At 40.3% G+C, this 18,331-nt stretch overlaps 1 protein-coding gene across 9 annotated transcripts in view; it reads left to right on the plus strand.

The window, feature by feature from the left end:
- Positions 1–17,411, plus strand: part of ZC3H14 (zinc finger CCCH-type containing 14) — a 41,231-nt gene extending 23,820 nt beyond the window's left edge. The window contains exons 10-17 of one of the 9 annotated variants that reach the window (XM_082620194.1): positions 2,919–2,993; positions 7,683–7,842; positions 8,844–9,076; positions 12,545–12,665; positions 13,578–13,714; positions 14,029–14,120; positions 14,946–15,052; positions 15,536–17,411. In XM_082620194.1, coding sequence (XP_082476320.1) covers positions 2,919–2,993; positions 7,683–7,842; positions 8,844–9,076; positions 12,545–12,665; positions 13,578–13,714; positions 14,029–14,120; positions 14,946–15,052; positions 15,536–15,542 — 932 coding nt within the window. In that variant the 3' untranslated portion in view covers positions 15,543–17,411. The remainder of the gene's footprint in view (positions 1–2,918; positions 2,994–7,682; positions 7,843–8,843; positions 9,077–12,544; positions 12,666–13,577; positions 13,715–14,028; positions 14,121–14,945; positions 15,053–15,535) is intronic. The other 8 variants (XM_082620191.1, XM_082620190.1, XM_082620193.1 and 5 more) reach the window with 8 other exon arrangements.
- The last annotated feature ends 920 nt before the right edge of the window (positions 17,412–18,331 follow it).

Genomic DNA, 18,331 nt, shown 5'->3' on the forward strand with positions numbered 1-18,331 from the left:
TGGGATCTTAGCTCCCTGACCAGGGATCGAACCCACACCCCTTGCTTTGGAAGGTGAAATCTTAACCACTGGACAGCCAGGGAAGTCCCATCACCACATTTTTTTTTTTTTTTGCGGTATGCGGGCCTCTCACTGTTGTGGCCTCTCCCGTTGCGGAGCACAGGCTCCGGACGCGCAGGCTCAGCGGCCATGGCTCATGGGCCTAGCTGCTCTGCAGCATGTGGGATCTTCCCAGACTGGGGCACGAACCCATGTCCCCTGCATCGGCAGGCGGACTCTCAACCACTGCGCCACCAGGAAAGTCCACCACATACATTTTTAAAGAGATTTGTCTGTGATCGTGGGTCCAGTTACCCTCCCTGCCCTCTCCCTAGAAAGGAAGTGTCAAGTACTGTCCTATTACTACTTTTAAGGGGAAATGAAACTCGATACTAGATAAAACAATTTAAAAATAATCTGAAGCTAGAAAATTATGGGTAATTGATGAAGGGGCAAAAGTACATTAAGTTCACATCATGTTCAGGTATGAAGTACGTCATGCTGTTTCATTGCTTAATTTATGCTTCAGATTTTCAGTGCTCCTTGTCATATGAGGTAAATAATAGAAAATTCTTTGTGTGTCACATGTCTGCCTCCAGCCAATCAGAAGCCAGAATTATTTTGTGTGTAATAATAGGGTTTATTGTTTAGAGAGGAGCTGTAAGACTTACAGGATGCAGGGGCCTGCATATTAGGGCTTCTTAGTTGTGCCAAAGAGAACATTGGTCTGGTTTGTTTAGCATTTTCAGATTTACTTTGGAGCTCTCCAGAAATGTACAGCCCTATCTTTTAATTTATAGGTTTTAAAATGTTACTTTTAATACTTCTTAAAGTAATAGCCTTAGTGATTGCTTTTATTTTTGATGAAAGTTTAATGGGCTGTGAAAGAAAAATTACCAAATAACTAAGAAGGAAAGAGACTTTTATGAAAATGTCTTCAAGGTTTCCATCACCATCTTTACCAGGTTTCTTTTCTGGGCCAATTGACTTAGGTTCTGTAACAAGTTCCTCTTGTTCACTGAGTGAGCTAGACAATATTTCCCAACTTTTAAGGAAAATATCAACTGATATCAGTGAAATTAAAGGGATGAAAGCAGCTATTTCGACAGTGGAAGCAAATCTTTTTGATTTAAATGTTAGAGTGTCACAGAATGAAGCAAAAATTTCATCTTTGGAGGTTAAAATGAATGAATATTCAACATTAACATGTGAATGCAGCAGACAGTTTGAAGATCTTCTAGAGGAAGTAGATTTTGAAACACAGTCAGGAACTACTGATGTAAAAATAATTGGCTTCCTTAGAAACATTGAGAAAGGTAAATTCCTAGTATGTGATATCATCATGTAGTAATTTTCATATGGAGGCAGCAGGGCACAGAGAACTTGAATTTTTCATGGACCTTTAATGGCAAAATCAGACTCTTCTACATGATTTAACTTAGAAGCCTAGACTTTAGAATTCCATCCATTTTAGTGGATCTCTCAAAAATGCTGGTTTGAAAAGGTAGATGAGTATAGAGAGATGAAGCAAAACTTGAAATGTCAGAGAATGGTCCTCTTTCATGTGTCTGTCTTGTGAAATTACTTGGAAATGTATAATTCTTCCATTGTTCACCGTTTATGTTAAAGAGACCTGTTGTTAGTATTTGAATTCCTATAACCTAATTACACGTCAGTTTCCCAGGCTGTCCTACAGGAATACAAGTTGACCAAATGATATCTGTGTTTCAGGTCAGCTCCTCAGGATTTACTGTGTTTTTAACCATAATAATTTTGAAAGGAATTAACTTTTTTGGTTTTTTTGCACACCACTAAAAAGTAATGTAATTTAACATATTTTAAAAGAAAATAGCTGTTAAAACTTTGGTAGGTTTTAAAATCTTTACTGAAGTTGAATTTTAATGAAACATGATAGTTGGCAATCAGTTGCCAACTTACATGTCAGCACTGAGTAAGCAGACTGTCCTTGTGAAACTGACAGTAATAGATTTACTAAGAATTAGCATGCATGCATCTCACTGATAGTTCAGTATTTGGAACCCTATTAATTACATTCCCTCGTACACCGTACTGTAACACTTCTGTTTTAAATCAGCAAGTGAGTACCTAGTATCTGCTGAGCACTGGGCTGGGGAGGTTTGGAGAAGTATGATATTCTCCCATCACTCAAACTGAATATAGAGAAATCAATTCTGTCTCTCTGTTTTATTTCATTTTGCAGTGTAACTATGAGGAAATTATGAACGTGTTTAAGAAATAATACATACTCTAGCTGAGCATCTTTTCTTACAGGAGATCCAAGTGATTGTTTACATGCTTTGCTGGTGTAGGACCCGGACTGTAGAGCTCTGAGTGTCTACTTACTTGTTCATTATTATTTTTGTATCCATCCAAGCCTGTAGTTTGTCTTTTGGGAACTCTGATCAGATAACTCTGGGGTGTTGTTTTGCACTTCTGTGGGTGGGGGATTGACTTATAATGGTGAGAGCCTAGGTGATTGAGAGAAACACTTCTCCTGTTGATCTTGCAGTTGGCTGTTGCCTGTCTCCCAGGACGCAAGCTGAGGGTCCTTGCAGCACCTCCCCCTGGCTTTTGCACCCCCTTTTTCTTTATCACCAGGCTTTATCTCCAATCCAAGGAAACCAGCTTCCAGACAGGGAGAACCATTGCCATTTTTGATTTAACCTGAGTACAGGTTTTTGTCTTACAGACCTTTGGTCTATAAATATTATTAAATTGTATTGTTGAAGCTTTAAACTATTTTAAAGACTTTCAGTTAAGAACCCAGAAAGATTATTTTGGTCTTAATTTCTGGGAAGCACACGTGCTGGTATTGTTTGTGTTTTAAGCTTAATGAAGTTTTAAAATTTGTATTCTAGGAACTCAACAGAGGCAATTGTTATCCCGACTGCAAATTGACCCAGTAATGGCAGAAACTCTGCAGATCAGTCAAGGTTGGTAATAATCTTAAATTTTCATTGTAATCTAGCATTTTTTAGTTGTTATTTCCATTCCTTACACCTCATTTAATGTATCTTGTATGTCTTAGATCCTGCCCTAAGGTGCTATATTAAGATCTGTGAAAATATTTTAGGGCCAGGAGATAAGATCTGCATTTTCTTCATGCTATGATAAGATCTGCATTTTCTTCATGCTATGTGGTGTTTGTATTTTTCACCTCATGCAGAAACTTCCTTCCTTTGATGCCATTTCACCCAGGTCCCTGGAAACTGTTGGCTGCTCATGGCCCTGCTTTAGGGACCACTTGAGTCCCTACCCTACTCTCTGTCCAAATTTTGCCATTGCCCTGAGCTGCTTTAGTGTCCTCTGGCATGTTCAACCTTATCTCCTCACTTGTGCTTCACTTTAGAATCTCGTGGCCAGGGCTATGCCTAGAGCTTATCATTCTTAGAGCCACTGTAACTTGTTTACCAGTCTCCCTGACCCCCAGCACACAGACAGAAATACCATGGGCTACCTCAGGACTGGGGTGAGCGCCTTATTTATCTTTGTGTTCTCAATGCCTGGCCCCTGCCAGTTGCGTGTAAGTGCCTAATAACTGTCTGCTGAATAAATGAAAGGAGCCATTGGATCCCTGGAGTCGTTAATTCAGATCCTGTTTTCTCCTGCATCCATTTCCTCTAAACCTGCCCAGTGTTGGAAGCTGGGGTCCCTTGACCCCTCCCTGTCAGCTCCTAACTGAATTTTCTTCACCCGTGTTCAGGATTCCACAGTCAGCAACTGTATTCCCTGACCCTTCCTGGCCTCTGTCTTAGAAAGGTGTGCTTACTGTCTCCAAGGCTTACCTTTTACCCAGATGCCAGATCCTACTCAGTTGACGAACATTCTGGTGTCGCCACACTTCTGTAGCTTTAGGCTCTACCTCTCTTCTGGCTTCTCCCTTCTGTCTATAAAAGTGTTGAGATATTCTTCATCCTTGATGTTGCCCTCTCATCTCCCCACATTCCATCCTGCTTTCTACATAAGAGTATTTTCAGAATGTTTGGCAGCTAAGGTCTGTGTATGTTGTATTTGCGTCATCAGCTCTTAAACATTTTTTTGTTTCCTTTATTTTTATCCATGATGCATGTACAGTTTGAAGCATCAAGCAGTTCTACGAGGCTTACGAATGAGTGTATCCTTTGCTTACCTCCTATCACGTTTTTTATTTCTGAGAACCCTTTTGTTTCTGCATATTCCTTTAATTTATTTTTTAACCTACTGATTTTATTTCATGTATGCAATACTTTCTCTCATTTCTCTGAAGATATTAAAGGCAGTTTTGGACATTCTCCTCCCCTCCCTCCTTGGTCTGGTTTTCTTCAGGTTGTTTGCTTTGATCACTGTGTTTCATGACAGGTTCTCAGATGTCTGAGGATCCTTGGTTGACTTATATTTAAGAGTGGGGCACTTAAAAAGCTGGTTGGTGTTTTGGGTTCATTAATTGGGGGATGAAGTAGGGGGTTTTGACTTTTGAATGTAGACCCTGCAGTGGACAGTGATTTGTCTTGCCTGTTTACTTTGGGGGCACCGTGATGTCTGTGTCTTTGGGTCTTTTCTATCAGGTTGGTAAGCTGCTCCAAAGAAAGATCTTTCAAGAAATGGAATGGCTGCCAGGGTTCTGGGAGCTAAGTGGGGACAGGGGGCTGAGGGACGCACCTCAACATTAACTACTATGTAATGTTTACTTAACACACACGTTTTCAGAATCGTACTTCTTTCAACATGGCTGGCATTCATTGGTCCAGAAACCCTCTCTGTTTTTACCTTTTCAGGAGTCTAAAGCTCCACTTTTCTCTAAGAGAGAAGTGGTCAAAGGTTACCAGGAAATCTAACTGCTTTTTAAAACTAATAGTATATACATTTAGCTAATTTTGTTGTGGCACCTTTCCATCAGGGACCATGATGCTTCATCCATAAGCTTATCTAGCAGTGATCGATGGGAAAGCACATCTCCAGTTATCCCAAGGATCTTTAATATAAAGGTTAGGGGAATAGGTGTGGTGAGGATCAGAAAAGAAGAAAACAGATAAATAAAAGAGAAATGGACACTTGAACCCACTTCTGTTGTACCCTGTTTTCTCCCAACCCCTTCCCAGGGTCCCCTGTGCTGCCACTTGCTTAGCCTTTGAAGAATCTTGGGATCCACATTAGATTGCTTTATTATTGGCTTAAGATTCTGCTTTTCGAGATCTACTAAGTTAGTTTTCTACTTTCAAAGTGTGGTTATCTCTTCTTTTACAGTTATTTTCTTTGTGAGTTTTTAAAAAAAATTAACCCTTTAGTTGACATTTTATTAGAGTTTCGGGAGGAAACAATGCGTGGGTTCAGCCTGTGGTCTTCACCCAGAGGATGTCACTAACTCTCCCATCCGTCTGCCCTGCTTGACCCAGGCTGTTCTCGTGAGTCTTGCAGAGGTGACCAGTGGCTCGCGTGGAGTGTATAGCTCTGTTTTCTGTGCACAGTTCTCTAAACTCTGTGGTGTGTGGCACTTGAGTTCCAGTGTTTTCTTCCATCTTTGATCCTTTGGCTTCCAGGACTTCACTCTCTCTCTGTTTTTCTACTAATTCCTTGTCATTCTCCTTCAACTCCCCTTCTCCGCTCCTGCCCCTTAAAATGTGAACTTTATCCTTTGTCCTGCCCTCAGCATTATTTCCATCTCTACTGTATTCTCCCAAGATGCAGACTAGTAGAGCTGCTGTGCCTCAGAAAGAACAGGGCGGTGAGGAGGGGCAGCAGCCGGTGGACTGAACTGCGGCCCTCCTGTTGCTGCAGCTCTGAGAGCTCAGTAAACCGCCGAAGACCTTGGAATTGCAAAGCGGTTGTCTGTGACATGGAGGAAAACCTGCTTCCCAGGCTCCCTGTGAGGATTCAGTGAGAAGACGGCAGCACCGACTACGTACAGTTTATTAAATGTCCTCATTTCACCTTCAGCTTCGACGCCGCTTCTCTTACTTCTCTCCGCCTCCTGATAGTCGAATCTGAATTTTCAACTTCTTTCTAAACACCTGAGTGTCCCACAGAAACCTCAAACTAAAGAAATCTGAAATTGAAATTTATCTTTTCCTTCTTTGAAATCTGCTCTTTCTCCTGTCCTGCCTCAAGGACAAGCCTCTCCTCCTACACTTGTCTTACTGTTCCTCCTGCCCTTGCAGGGGAAGGCAGGTTTGCCTCCTTCCTGGGACAGTAGTTGAAAATGCATCTGCTGTGACGTCTAGTGCCACTTCGAGTGTGGAATGTGTCTCCTCTTCCTCTGACGTGTGTGAGGAGAGGACAAGGGGTGAGAATCTGGTATTTTGGAGTCTCTCCATCTCTCTTGGGAAGCAGCCTCATAGCTGAGACCTGGGACTCCAGTCCATCTTGCTCATGTCACTTCCCTACTTAGAAAACTCTCTGGATTACTTACTTCTTCTAGACCAGAATCCAAAGTCATCGGCACATACAAGATCCTTTACGCCTCAGCCTTCTTGCCACTTACCTACTCAGCCCTCCACAGACCCCTCCAGTCACACCACGTTCCTCACCGTGTCTTCAGTTCCTTGTGCCCTAGGAGAGCCCCTGCCTTTCTCCAGTGACTCTACCTGAAATGCTCTGTTCTCCAGTTTTCAATCCCTCTTAGTTTATTCCTGCTCATTCCTTTAATACCTGCTTCAAATGTTCATCCTCTGTAAGCTTTTTTTTTTTTTTCTCTCTGTAAGGTTTTCCTTGATTTCCTAGCTGGAGGAGGTTACTTTGTATTCTCCCAACACTTTGTTCATACCTCTCTTGGATCACCTTTTGGGGCACGCTGTTCTGAAATTATGTATACATCTATTTTTCTGGTTTTTCTTTGTGTACCTAGCACAGTGCTCTCACATGTTCAGTTTGTTCAGTGAATGAACATGAATAAATATCCTGTGAATTTTGGTTTCTGTTATTTGCCTGGTAATTTTAAGAGAATTGCAACTTACTGACTTCATTCAGTTGATTGCCTATTGATAGGTCAACCAACTGCATCCTGGGCTCCAGGTCTTGGTTTATTTTATAAAGTAGTTTAGCCTAAAAATCATATTGTAGATGATGTGATCTGTAGCTACTTACATTAAAGGTCAGTTTTCCTTGCTATATTTTTATCAATGTCCGTTCATCTTAGAATTCCCTTTCCAAGTAGTCTGTCTACAACCAGGCAGAAATTATGCTAGTTGTATTCTTTTCATCAGGGTATGTTCTGCTCTGTAAGTGTGCAAAATGAACAAAACAGATTTTAGGAAGATTGTTTTTTTTAAAACAGCCTTGGTATCATTCTAGGGTGCATTAAGACTCTTTATTCTTTATGTTTTTAGAAAATATTGTTGTACTTAAAGTAAGTTTTATTGTTAATAATATCCCATTAGATGCTTCATGGAAGAACCTTTCTATACTGTAGGCAGGAAGTGTTCATTAGAATGCCTTGGTAATATGCCATATGAGGAAAGGAAAACTTGACTTCTTTGAAAAGATGTTTGGCATAGAATTGCAGCCTTATTCCTGAGTAGAACCATTGTAATTTTCCTTTGAAAATAATTACAAATATTTAAAAGATTGACATTCTTCTCACGTGTGTGATGTTGGGAATGCAAGGTATATTCAAAAGTAAACATTTGTGGCCAATTTTTTTGGCTCAGATTACTATGACATGGAATCCATGGTCCATGCAGACACAAGATCATTTATTCTGAAGAAGCCAAAGCTGTCTGAGGAAATAGTAGTGGCACCAAACCAGGAGTCGGGGATGAAGACTGCAGATACCCTTCGGGTACTTTCAGGACACCTTATGCAGACACGGTAGATGGTTTCTTTTTCTTGTGTAGCTAATTTGTGTTGATTAGAAGTGGAGATTAACCTTTAGTTCCCAGCTTCCCCCCTCCCCATCCTAGCCCCCAGTGTAGAGTGCTTTATTGATTCTGTAGTTAGGCCATGAATCATAAGGCACATCCAGTTTTCAAAAACTCCAGTTCATCTTTCTTATTCAGAAATCCATTATCCTGCAAATAAGTTAGTATATGATTTAGCTCTTTTCTTAAGAGATTCTTAAGAATCTTAAGAGGGTCTTCCCTGGTGGCGCAGTGGTTGGGAATCCGCCTGCCGATGCAGGGGATGCGGGTTCGTGCCCCGGTCCGGGAAGATCCCACATGCCGCGGAGCGGCTGGGCCCGTGAGCCATGGCCGCTGAGCCTGCGCGTCTGGAGCCTGTGCTCCGCAGCAGGAGATGCCGCGACGGTGAGAGGCCCGCGCAAAAAAAAAAAAAAAAAGAATCTTAAGAGATTCTTTTCTTTATGCACATCCAGGAAATGAAATTTAAAAAGCCAGGTGATCAAAATCAGGAAGTCTAGCCAGAGAAGTCTAACCAGCAGATTGGGTTGGGGTAATTATTGCCTTAGATAATGGACTCAATGTTCTGTAAAGAAACAAACAGAGAGTTAATAAAATCAGTGTAAATATAGAACTGCTGGCTCTGTGTTCTGAGCATAGATGCTGGTTTCTCCGTTCATTTCCATTTGACCCTATGAGGCTCAAACGGATGCCAGGGGTCAGGGTTGAGGGGAGATTGCCCTGAGAGCAGCCTGAAGGGTCGCTGGTGTTGATGCTGCGGTGATTGGCCGTAGTCATTGTGTGTTAGCAGGAATCCACTGATGCTGTACCTGTAAGTCCTACCAAGTCTTTTTTGTTAATGAAGAAACAGCAAACCAAGGAAGGGACTGATAGTTCTGTTGAAGAGCACTTTAGGAGGCTTGGCTTTTTGTGCGTGTTTCCCTAATTCTATGGTATTTTCTATCTGTCTGGCAGAGATCTTGTACAACCAGATAAACCTGCAAGTCCAAAGTTTATAGTGACGCTGGATGGTGTCCCCAGCCCCCCAGGATACATGTCAGATCAAGAGGAGGACATGAGCTTTGAAGGAATGAGACCCGTACACCACACCGCAGCCTCACACGAGGGACTCGCGGGTCTCCTCCACCCACAGCAGTTGCACTTGCTGAGCAGGCAGCTTGAGGACCCAGATGGTAGCTTTTCAAACGGTGTGTTGGGAGCTCAGACTTTCCCTTCTCAGGGTGCTGTCATTGTGAAGGGTGTCTTTGACATGTTTCTCAACCTTGAATGAATATTGGTTGTAGGCCTTGCTTTCATTTATAATTCAGTAGTGGCCCTTTTCCTTCTCTCAGACAAAACGACCAGTTAAATTTGAGACTGTTTGTCCCTTATGTGTTCCATAAGTGGGGTGTTATTCCAGTGCTAAAATGGAGTTCAGCCGTGGAAGCCAAAAAATACGTCTTCATTACACTTGTTAAAGGAGGAACCATCGTGCTCGGTGCCTCGTTTACCTTTTTTTTTCCCATTTAGAAACTATACTTGTTACTTTCCACTTGAACCAGCAGTAGTCTCTCGTAATTAACTTGACAGAAAAGTCAATTTGGATTTCGATGCTATTTCTACCTCAGTGAAATTCCCTTGAAAGGAGTTTCTCACCTCATCTGTCAAAATACTTCTTGGAAGTTTAGAAAAGACCTTATGTTTAAATGAATTAATATAGAGACGTAGTAGTTACTGGAAATCAGATGAACTCTGTTCAGATAGCAGCAGGCTTCTAGACATTTCTTACCAGTGCTTCTCTCACTGGATACCTGGGGCAGGTGCAGTGCCCCTGAGCATTTCATTCATGTTAGAGAATGATAATCATGCTCCTCATAGCTTGTAAAAATTTTAGGGACACCTTCATTGGCAGGGGAGACAGTTACTGAATCTTAAATGTGAAGAGTATCAAAGAAAAAACAATAATGGGTTTTGAAATTTTTCCGAAGTAATCCTCTTTTGGTAGAGATAGGAAAATGTACCAAATACCTTTTTCAGTCGCTAAAAATAGCCTTCAGGGGGAGATCATGACTGAGCGAAGGAGACGGTGCTGTAATCTTTAGCTGAGGGCTTTTTCTGCTGTGAGTCAGGAATGTAGTGTCATGGTTTTGATTGGTGGAGGGAGTTGAAAAATGTGACCTTTCTTTGAAAGGAAGAAACATAGTACATGTTAACCAAGGTGGTAAGAAGTGTAGTGATCAGGCGTCCAGATTTCCTGATCCTGTATATATCTGTCTAAAATAAGAGAAGATTCTGGTGTTTTTAGTACTTTGGCTTTCAGTTTGGTAGTTTAATTTTTGGTGTGTTAGGGTCTACTTTTGTTTACCTGTAGATGTCCACGTTAGGCTTTATTGGTACACGCGTCATAGCAGTGACGCTCTAAATAACATGACGGTAGAAATCCTTGCCTGGGTCACACAAGTGCTGTGGCCATCATGGAGACACCTGTGATGAGCGGTGAGCCTCCTTTACCATTGCTCTGATCCGGGACTCTCAATGTTTCACGGCTGCTCAAAGATGAAGCTTTGTCATGGTACTTAGGACATAAGTGAGGCTGGAAAGACTCCACAAAGAGGCTCTGGTCTCTCTTGCTCTCCCCCTCCAAGTAGGGAGTTTGAAACTTGGTAGTTGCTGTTGGTGGCTTTCTGTTGAGTGTTTCAAGGATGCCACCAACAGCAGCGTATGTTTTAGGCCGCTCCCACTGGCCTTACATGGCAGCACAGATTTCATAGCTTGCAATAAAAAGTGAACTTGCCTCTTAAAACTTAAATAGGAAGAGTTTTAATAGCTGATGAAGTAAATGTTAGGGAGAACCAGCATTGTGACCTCTGTGTATATATGATGTAGTGTTTTCATCAGAAAGATAAAGTTTCCTTGTAAAGTGTTTAACTTCTTTAATATTGCTCATGAGATCTAGCTACTTGACTCCATTTTCCAGCCAACCTGCTGGAATTCTCTTAACTTCTTTCACATGGTCTGCGTTCTCATGTATATACCTGGGTTTAAAGTATGTTCCTTAGGAGGGGAGGGTAAAACATTTTCTCTGCAGGAGTTACACACAAAAAAATTTAAAAGTGGAGGAAACTCCGCCTTCCAGACTATCATATTGGATGCTTTTATATCCTGGAGCTAAATAATAAACGTTACTGTTTTTAAAGTAGCATGGAAACTTTGTCAGGCACAGTCCTAATAGCTGTCTGATGATGCTCCCAGCTGGGCTTCAGGACTGGATTTGTGTGCCTTGTTCTCCTTCATGAAGACTGAGGTTGGGTCACTAGACAACAAGTACTCCTGATACTGGCTGTTGCATTGTTTGGTTTTGATCGGTTGCCTGTTGTACGTTCTTCTTTCCATTAAATCGTGAAACTCTTAAGGAAGACATTCTTTTCTCTTGGTGTCGATGAGGAAACAGCAGTTCAGAGATGTTGGCTAACACATGCCCGAAGTGTCTAGCTCAGCCAGTGAGTGACAGCCAGATCTCAACTGCAGGAGGACTCGGTGATGTGGCTGGACTGCTGTTTGCTCTGATAAACATGAATATGAACCATAATATGTAACAGCCTTGATTCTCTTTTTTTTTTGGCTAGGGTGTCTTGGGCCAGAAGCTGGCAGCTCATTATGGCCTTCAGGTGTAATTTTATTTGGTTTATTCTGTGTTTTAAGTCTCAATTAGTTGCTAGCATTTAAAATTTAGATCTCATAGGGGAATTTCCTGGCAGTCCGGTGGTTAGGAGTCTGCACTTCCACTGCAGGGGGCATGGGTTCCATCCCTGGTTGGGGAACTAAGATACTGAATGCCGCACAGCCTGGCCAAAAAATAAAATAAAATTTAGATGTCATAAAAAAGGTCCTTGGCTTCCTGAATTGGGAGGCAGTCTGGCAACACTAGTTCCATTTTCCCACGTCATAGTAGCTGACGTTGTAATTGGGACATGGCCTCCTGAGTGGAGCGGCAGTGAGCGCCCTGGGTGGTCACACGCTTGCTCTTTGGGCTGCTCTTCCGAACCTTTGTTTCCTCCAAGAGGCTTTCTGCCATTTGATCACCTTACACCCAGCCAGCCTCACTCTGTTAGGTGATCTGCCAGGTCCCTGTAGGTTATGACATTTGTGACTCTTTTTAAGCAAAAATCTTTTCTTCCCTTTGTACATTGATGTGAGGTTATCAGCTGGACTTAGAAAACTGCACATCCCTCAGCGAGTGGGAACACTTGTATTGAGACACTCATCATCTTAACCCGAATATGAGAATTAGTTCCCATGTTTTATCACCTGGTGTGCTCAGTTCTCATTTCATCTTATTGGCTCCCTACTTGACATTCTTTCCTCTGTCTTATATTTCATTCAGCTGAAATAATCTTGAGAGCGAGAATTTTTCGGTGAGAGCTTGGCTCTAGCTGCAGCATCGCTGTCCACTTTACTCTTCACAGTGAAAACCGTAGTCTGCTTCCTAGTAACCTTTCACAGGATTCTGGTATCCGGGTTAATCAGATTAATTGGGCTCATTTATTTTGTGTAACTTATAGACATAGAAGAACATAAGATTGTAAGACTGGGTTTTGAGGGAAATTTATTAAAGGGGCCACGTCCCTGAGTTGATGATCATTAATGAGATACTTTTAATTTGTCTCCCTTTGTAGCTGAGCTGAGTGAACTGAGTGTGGCACAGAAACCAGAAAAGCTCCTGGAGCGTTGCAAGTACTGGCCTGCCTGTAAAAACGGGGACGAGTGTGCCTACCATCATCCGGTGTCGCCTTGCAAGTGAGTAGCAGCGCACTGATGCTGGTTTTCAGCTTAATTCCAGATACAGCTGACTTTTGTTTGTTCTCTTCTGTGGACAAGTTTGAGGTCTTCAACTAAACGCGGCAGTGATACTTACCCTGGCGCTCCCAGGACGGCATTCGCTTGTGTCTGTGTATTTGGTGGCGGAGGTAGGAGGAGGCTTCTTTGTGCCTCATACCTTGAGATACTGAAATTCCTGGGTTTCCGTGAGGATTCTGTACATTTAAGGAGATGGGTATATGGTAACCGCCCCAGTTTGTATGCATTGTGTTCACACATAGGTTTTAAGACTTTGGGGAAAAAATTAGTTAATAGCTAATGGGAAAACATTCTGGACTTCAGTATAATTTTTCCTTGCTAGCTGGCTGGTTCTGTGCAGTGAGCTTTAAGAGATGAATTTTTTTTTTTTTTTTTTTTTGGTCCTGTAGGTGGAATCTCATCATGTTTTAAGGAAATTTTGATGTGAGAATTTTATGGGTGTGCATATAGAAGGAGACCATAGGATCAGTCTCATTTTTTTTTTTTCTCATAGTATGGTGCCTTGCATATATGTTGTGCTCACATAAATTGAGTTTACTCCATACAGTGTTACATAGACCTTAATTAAAGAGTAACTGGTGTTTCTTAATATCACAAAAAACCCTTCTACCTTTCATGGTGGCTTGGCTTGAGTTGAAAATCTGTCATTACCCCAGGCTTTGGAATAGAGAGTTGTGTCCTGTTTTGATATCTGGCATCATTTAGAAATGGAGTTTCCTTTTTTTTTCTGTTACTTCTGTGTTTCTCAAAACAAGTAGTGATGAAATTAGGAGTATAATGGACCCTCTCTACAAAAAACTAGTAATGCATTGAGGAGATTAAATGTGAGTAATGTGTCTTTTTGTTTTATAGAGCCTTCCCCAATTGTAAATTCGCTGAAAAATGTTTGTTTGTTCATCCAAATTGTAAATACGATGCAAAATGTACTAAACCAGAGTGTCCCTTCACTCATATGAGTAGAAGAATTCCAGTACTGCCTCCAAAACCAGGTTGGTGACTTTGTGCCCTACTGCATTTGGGTGAAAAATGAAAAAATGACATTTTGTGACTATAAACTGAATTAAAAAGAAAAACAAGGAATAGTTTCAGAAATCATTGTGCCATAATCAGTTATTCTAGCTAATCTTTAAAGAACAATTGCTGTGTTTTTCTGTACCCATCCTATAGTATTCTAAAGTATTTTGACTAATGGATATATAAATCTCGTGTTTTAACTTAAAAGTGGGTCCCATAAAAGTATCAGCAGACTGCATTAAACATTATTTTGCCAAATAACTTTCACCTCTGCCCTTCTTTTTGTCAGCAGTTACATCACCAGCACCACCTTCTAGTAGTCAGCTCTGCCGTTACTTCCCCGCCTGTAAGAACATGGAATGTCCCTTCTATCACCCAAAAGTAAGGACTTGCATTTTCCCAAAAATGAATTTAGTGGTAACTTCTCAATTCTGAGCTTGTAAGGTCACTAGCAAACTATACTGTCTTCCTTCCCCCACCCCCACCCCCATGTTTAACTTTTTTGTTAGAGTTTATGTTATGGTTTTTAAGATCTTTAAGTTATTCCTTAGTTGTCCCTGAGCCCGCGTCTGGCCCATTAGGCCAAGCTGTCTGAACCGATTTAATGTCAGTAGCCTAATCTCTTAGGAGAATGAAGCTCACTTTCGCCGGTCACTTCCCATTCTTCTTTGCCCCTGCGTGTGTTCCCCCTCCCGCAGCCCTCATGCCAGAACTGAGATGATGAAATCCAGTAGTACTTAATGATACCATCCATACTTGTACCATGGTTTTAATTGTCTGGGTACTAAAGATTGGTTGATGTGTCTCCAGCTGTTTAGTTGCTCAGCATGAATCATCTTCTCTTTGAAAGAGCAGCCTGGAAACCGTACGAAAGGCCTTTACTTCCCCAACTGCAGTTGGGCATAGATGAGGGTGGAATATAAGGGATGTGGGGCAGTATGTGCGGGGTGGTTAGTACATTGATAGAGGCAGTTTGTATTACTTATGAAAGTCCCTTTTGAAACTTAACTTGCCGTTACTCTTTCATTAGGATTTTGTGCCTTGGTGGGGGTCCATTTTTCAGGGCTTCAGGGGTGTATTAAAGCGGAAGTTGCAGATCATCTCTGCTGCCCCATTAACCTCATGGTGGGCTGGTTACTGTCATCTCGGATTGCTGTGGTTTTTTGTATTAGCCTTGCAGATGTTGAAACTGTTCCCTCTCTTTAGCACTGTAGATTTAACACTCAGTGTACAAGACCTGACTGTACATTTTATCATCCCACCATTACTGTACCACCACGACATGCCTTGAAATGGATTCGACCTCAAACCAGGTAAAGGGTTAACATCAGTTTTTCTAATGTCATTTCAAATGCTTTTCTAGTCTCTAGTTTCTTAAATTTATAAGCATACAAATTTGGGGGAAACTTAATCACTTTGGTTTTTCTCTGCTGTTCAATTAAGGGTCCTTTGGAAAAATAATCTACTACATAAACCAAATTTTGTTTCATTCAGCAATTGCTTGTTTACCTAGATCATCTCCACATCAGATTTTTAACTTCTGAACATATTATGTGAACATAAACTTAAGGCCTTCAAGAGTTATACTGCTTACAAATCTCACATCAGTTTTCTTAGACATTAGTAATTGTAAAACATTGAAAGTAAATTTCAAAATATTTTTACTGTGGCCTGTAAATTTAAATGCATATGTTAGTATTAGAACCAAATAGTCATTGTCTGAAAATACTCAACTTCTCTTAACTGATGTTAATTAAAGCAGTTAATTGAAAAAATTTTTGGTTTTTTTTATTCAGTGAATGACACCCAGTCCTACCTGGCAGAAGACTATGGAATTTGAAAGCTTCCATTACTGATGAAAGACATTCTACAGAATTTGTCACATCTTTGAAACTTGGAATATATTGCTTTCATAATAATGAAGTTTATTGCCTATCTATCTGAAGTGTCTAATTTTTCAAGTTTGTACGTTTATTAAGTGATTTTAACATTGGGTGTTTTTGTTTTGTTTTGACTATGGAAAGGTAGTTTCAGGAGAAGCTGAATTCCATTAAAACATTTGAGGCATGTTTGTGTGTGAAGCTGCTGTGTTCAAGTATCAGCATTTACAGTGTTGGTGGTATCACGTTAGTCCCGATAATCCAGTTTCAGGCTACAGCGTTGCTGTGCGTGTAGAGAGCTGTATGAGGGCAGTGTCCTTATTCCAAAAGTTGGATTGCTGTCTTCTTCGACTCTGAAAACAGGAGTGGCCCAAAGTGTTGAGGTGGCTTAAGACAGTTATTCAGCCCAACTTTCAAAGTGAATTTAGTATGAAAAACATGGTAATACAAACTTCTTGGGTTGAGTGCTGCTTTGGTAAATGGTTCCCAAATATCTCAGTCCCTTGCTTTCTGAGAAAGGATGAGTGAGGTGGGGCGTGTAGGGTGAAACAGTTGGAATGGCAAGGGCAAAAAATAGGAACAGTTCCTTAAAATGCCTTCATTTACTGTTAACATATGTTTTTTAAATAAATATTTTGGGATCTACATTATCACAAAATTATACAAAATTTTTTTACAAGTATATACATAAGGTATCAGAACAAACTTTAAACTCACAAGATTATAGCTATACATATATATTCTTACATTCTGAAAAATAACATTCTCAGAAGTAACTAACTCCACAGAAAATATAGTTATTACTGAAGATAATTTTTTAAATGTAAAAGTTAGATTTTTTTTAAATGACAGACTGTATAATTACAGAGATCAGATGGGTAAACTGTAAAGTAGGATTAAACTTTTGGAATACTGAATGAAATAGGCTTTTGTGTATGTGGTTTTAAAACTGTTAAGGCAAGAAGTGTCCAATGCTTTAGAATTAAATAACGGATCACTGATTTTAAAGACGATGTAGTTTTTTAAAAAGTAAAACTAAAAGTTGGTTAGAAAAGAGTTAATGCAAAAGGGATAGTAAAGACTCAAAATATTCTCAGGACCAAATTAAACTATTAAAAAAAAAGTTCATTGACTTGCTTAGTCATATACCCAAGGGATAATAAAACTACGTGTGTAAAAATCCACGTTTCAGAGCCTAAAACCAGCAGCCTTGTGGCCATCATCTCTTCTCCACTGAGAGAAGAAAGAATTATCCAGTTATTAAACCATCTTTTAAGTTGCACTTTGCTGTGCTTATAAGACTTGAAACATTAGGAAAAGACAGTGCACACAAGAGCACGCATAAAGCTATCATGTAGTTAGTTAGGCTTGGGTGAAATGAATGACAATTCCACTTCATTCTAAAAAGTTTTCTTCATTGAATTGAAGGTATTTTTTCATTCCAGTGTTAACTTACTTGAGCTGCTTTACATCTGTGTAGAAGAAATTTGTTTTAAATTGTATTTCCAGAAATTTAAACAGACTTTTTAGTATCATTACTTATAAATGGAGTATAGTTGCATTCTCATAATTTCACTGTAAAGAACATAACTGGGAAACAAGAGCTTAAAGTGGTTTTAGTTCAGCCATTTTACAGGGGAATAAAAACATGCTGAAATCATATTGTTTTTTTGCTATTTAATAGACACAGCCTGGAGACAAATTTAAGAGTTTTTTTCCTTCAGTTGCTATGGTTTATGGGCAAGCTAAGGTTGACTCTAAAATATCTCTTGGGTAACTCGGTCCAAAATGAGCCATCATCATCGAAAAAGATCACCAAAAATAAGGGAACAGATGTGGCTAGCATTCCACAGTGGAACCAGGGTTCAGAGGGTGCTTTGGCATGCATCTGCCAGAAACAGGACTAAAGGTGCTAGGAGAAGGCTCAGGTTACAAATTCGGGAGTTCAGTCAAATACTGCACACAAAAATAATTCTCTGGGTTAAAAAAACATAGGGCATAATCTACATGGCCTACTGTGGTTATTCACCTTCCCTTAGTTGATGGCTGCTATAAGCAAGGTGGCTGTGGGATGACTACTTAAGATCAACGTGACCTTTAATCGGGAAACTGACAACAGTGATTCAGGCTGGCTTATCAGGTTGGCCACTGGGAAGAACAAAAATGCAGTGCAAGCAATTTTATCCTATATAGTTTATTTGCTTAAGGTTATAGTTAAGAGTTTCTACCCGCACTGTAAAGGAACTGGAATTTCTCTTTAGCCAAAAGCAGGTGAACTTGACTCAGAAGGAAAATTTGAAACTGCAACAGCCTCAAAAATAGAGGGAGAGGTGAGTGTGGTTCATGGGAATTTCTTGCTCTAATTTATTGGCTGCTCCTTTATAATACACATGAATAGAAACTTAATATTAGTGTTTTCTCAAATTGGGCTTAGTTTAGGAGAATCCATTGATAAGAAAAAATGAAAGAAAATGATCTTAATGTTTCAAGCTTCTTAACAAACACCCCAATCAGTCCTTCAGACACAGCTATTCAGAGCTTTAAAACTGGCCAGGTTCAATCACTGCTTAGGCTTTCCATGATAAAATGCAGCCATTTCTGTTTTTAATATTTACAAGGTGTTGCACATAGAAAACAGATTTCCAGAAACCTGAAGAAGGGGTCTATTATGCTACGAAGATAATTAACACATTAAAGTAAAAATTATAGGAC

The sequence above is a fragment of the Mesoplodon mirus genome (assembly GCF_964341445.2).
Source record: "Mesoplodon mirus genome assembly, chromosome: 4".
NCBI lineage: Eukaryota > Metazoa > Chordata > Mammalia > Artiodactyla > Ziphiidae > Mesoplodon > Mesoplodon mirus.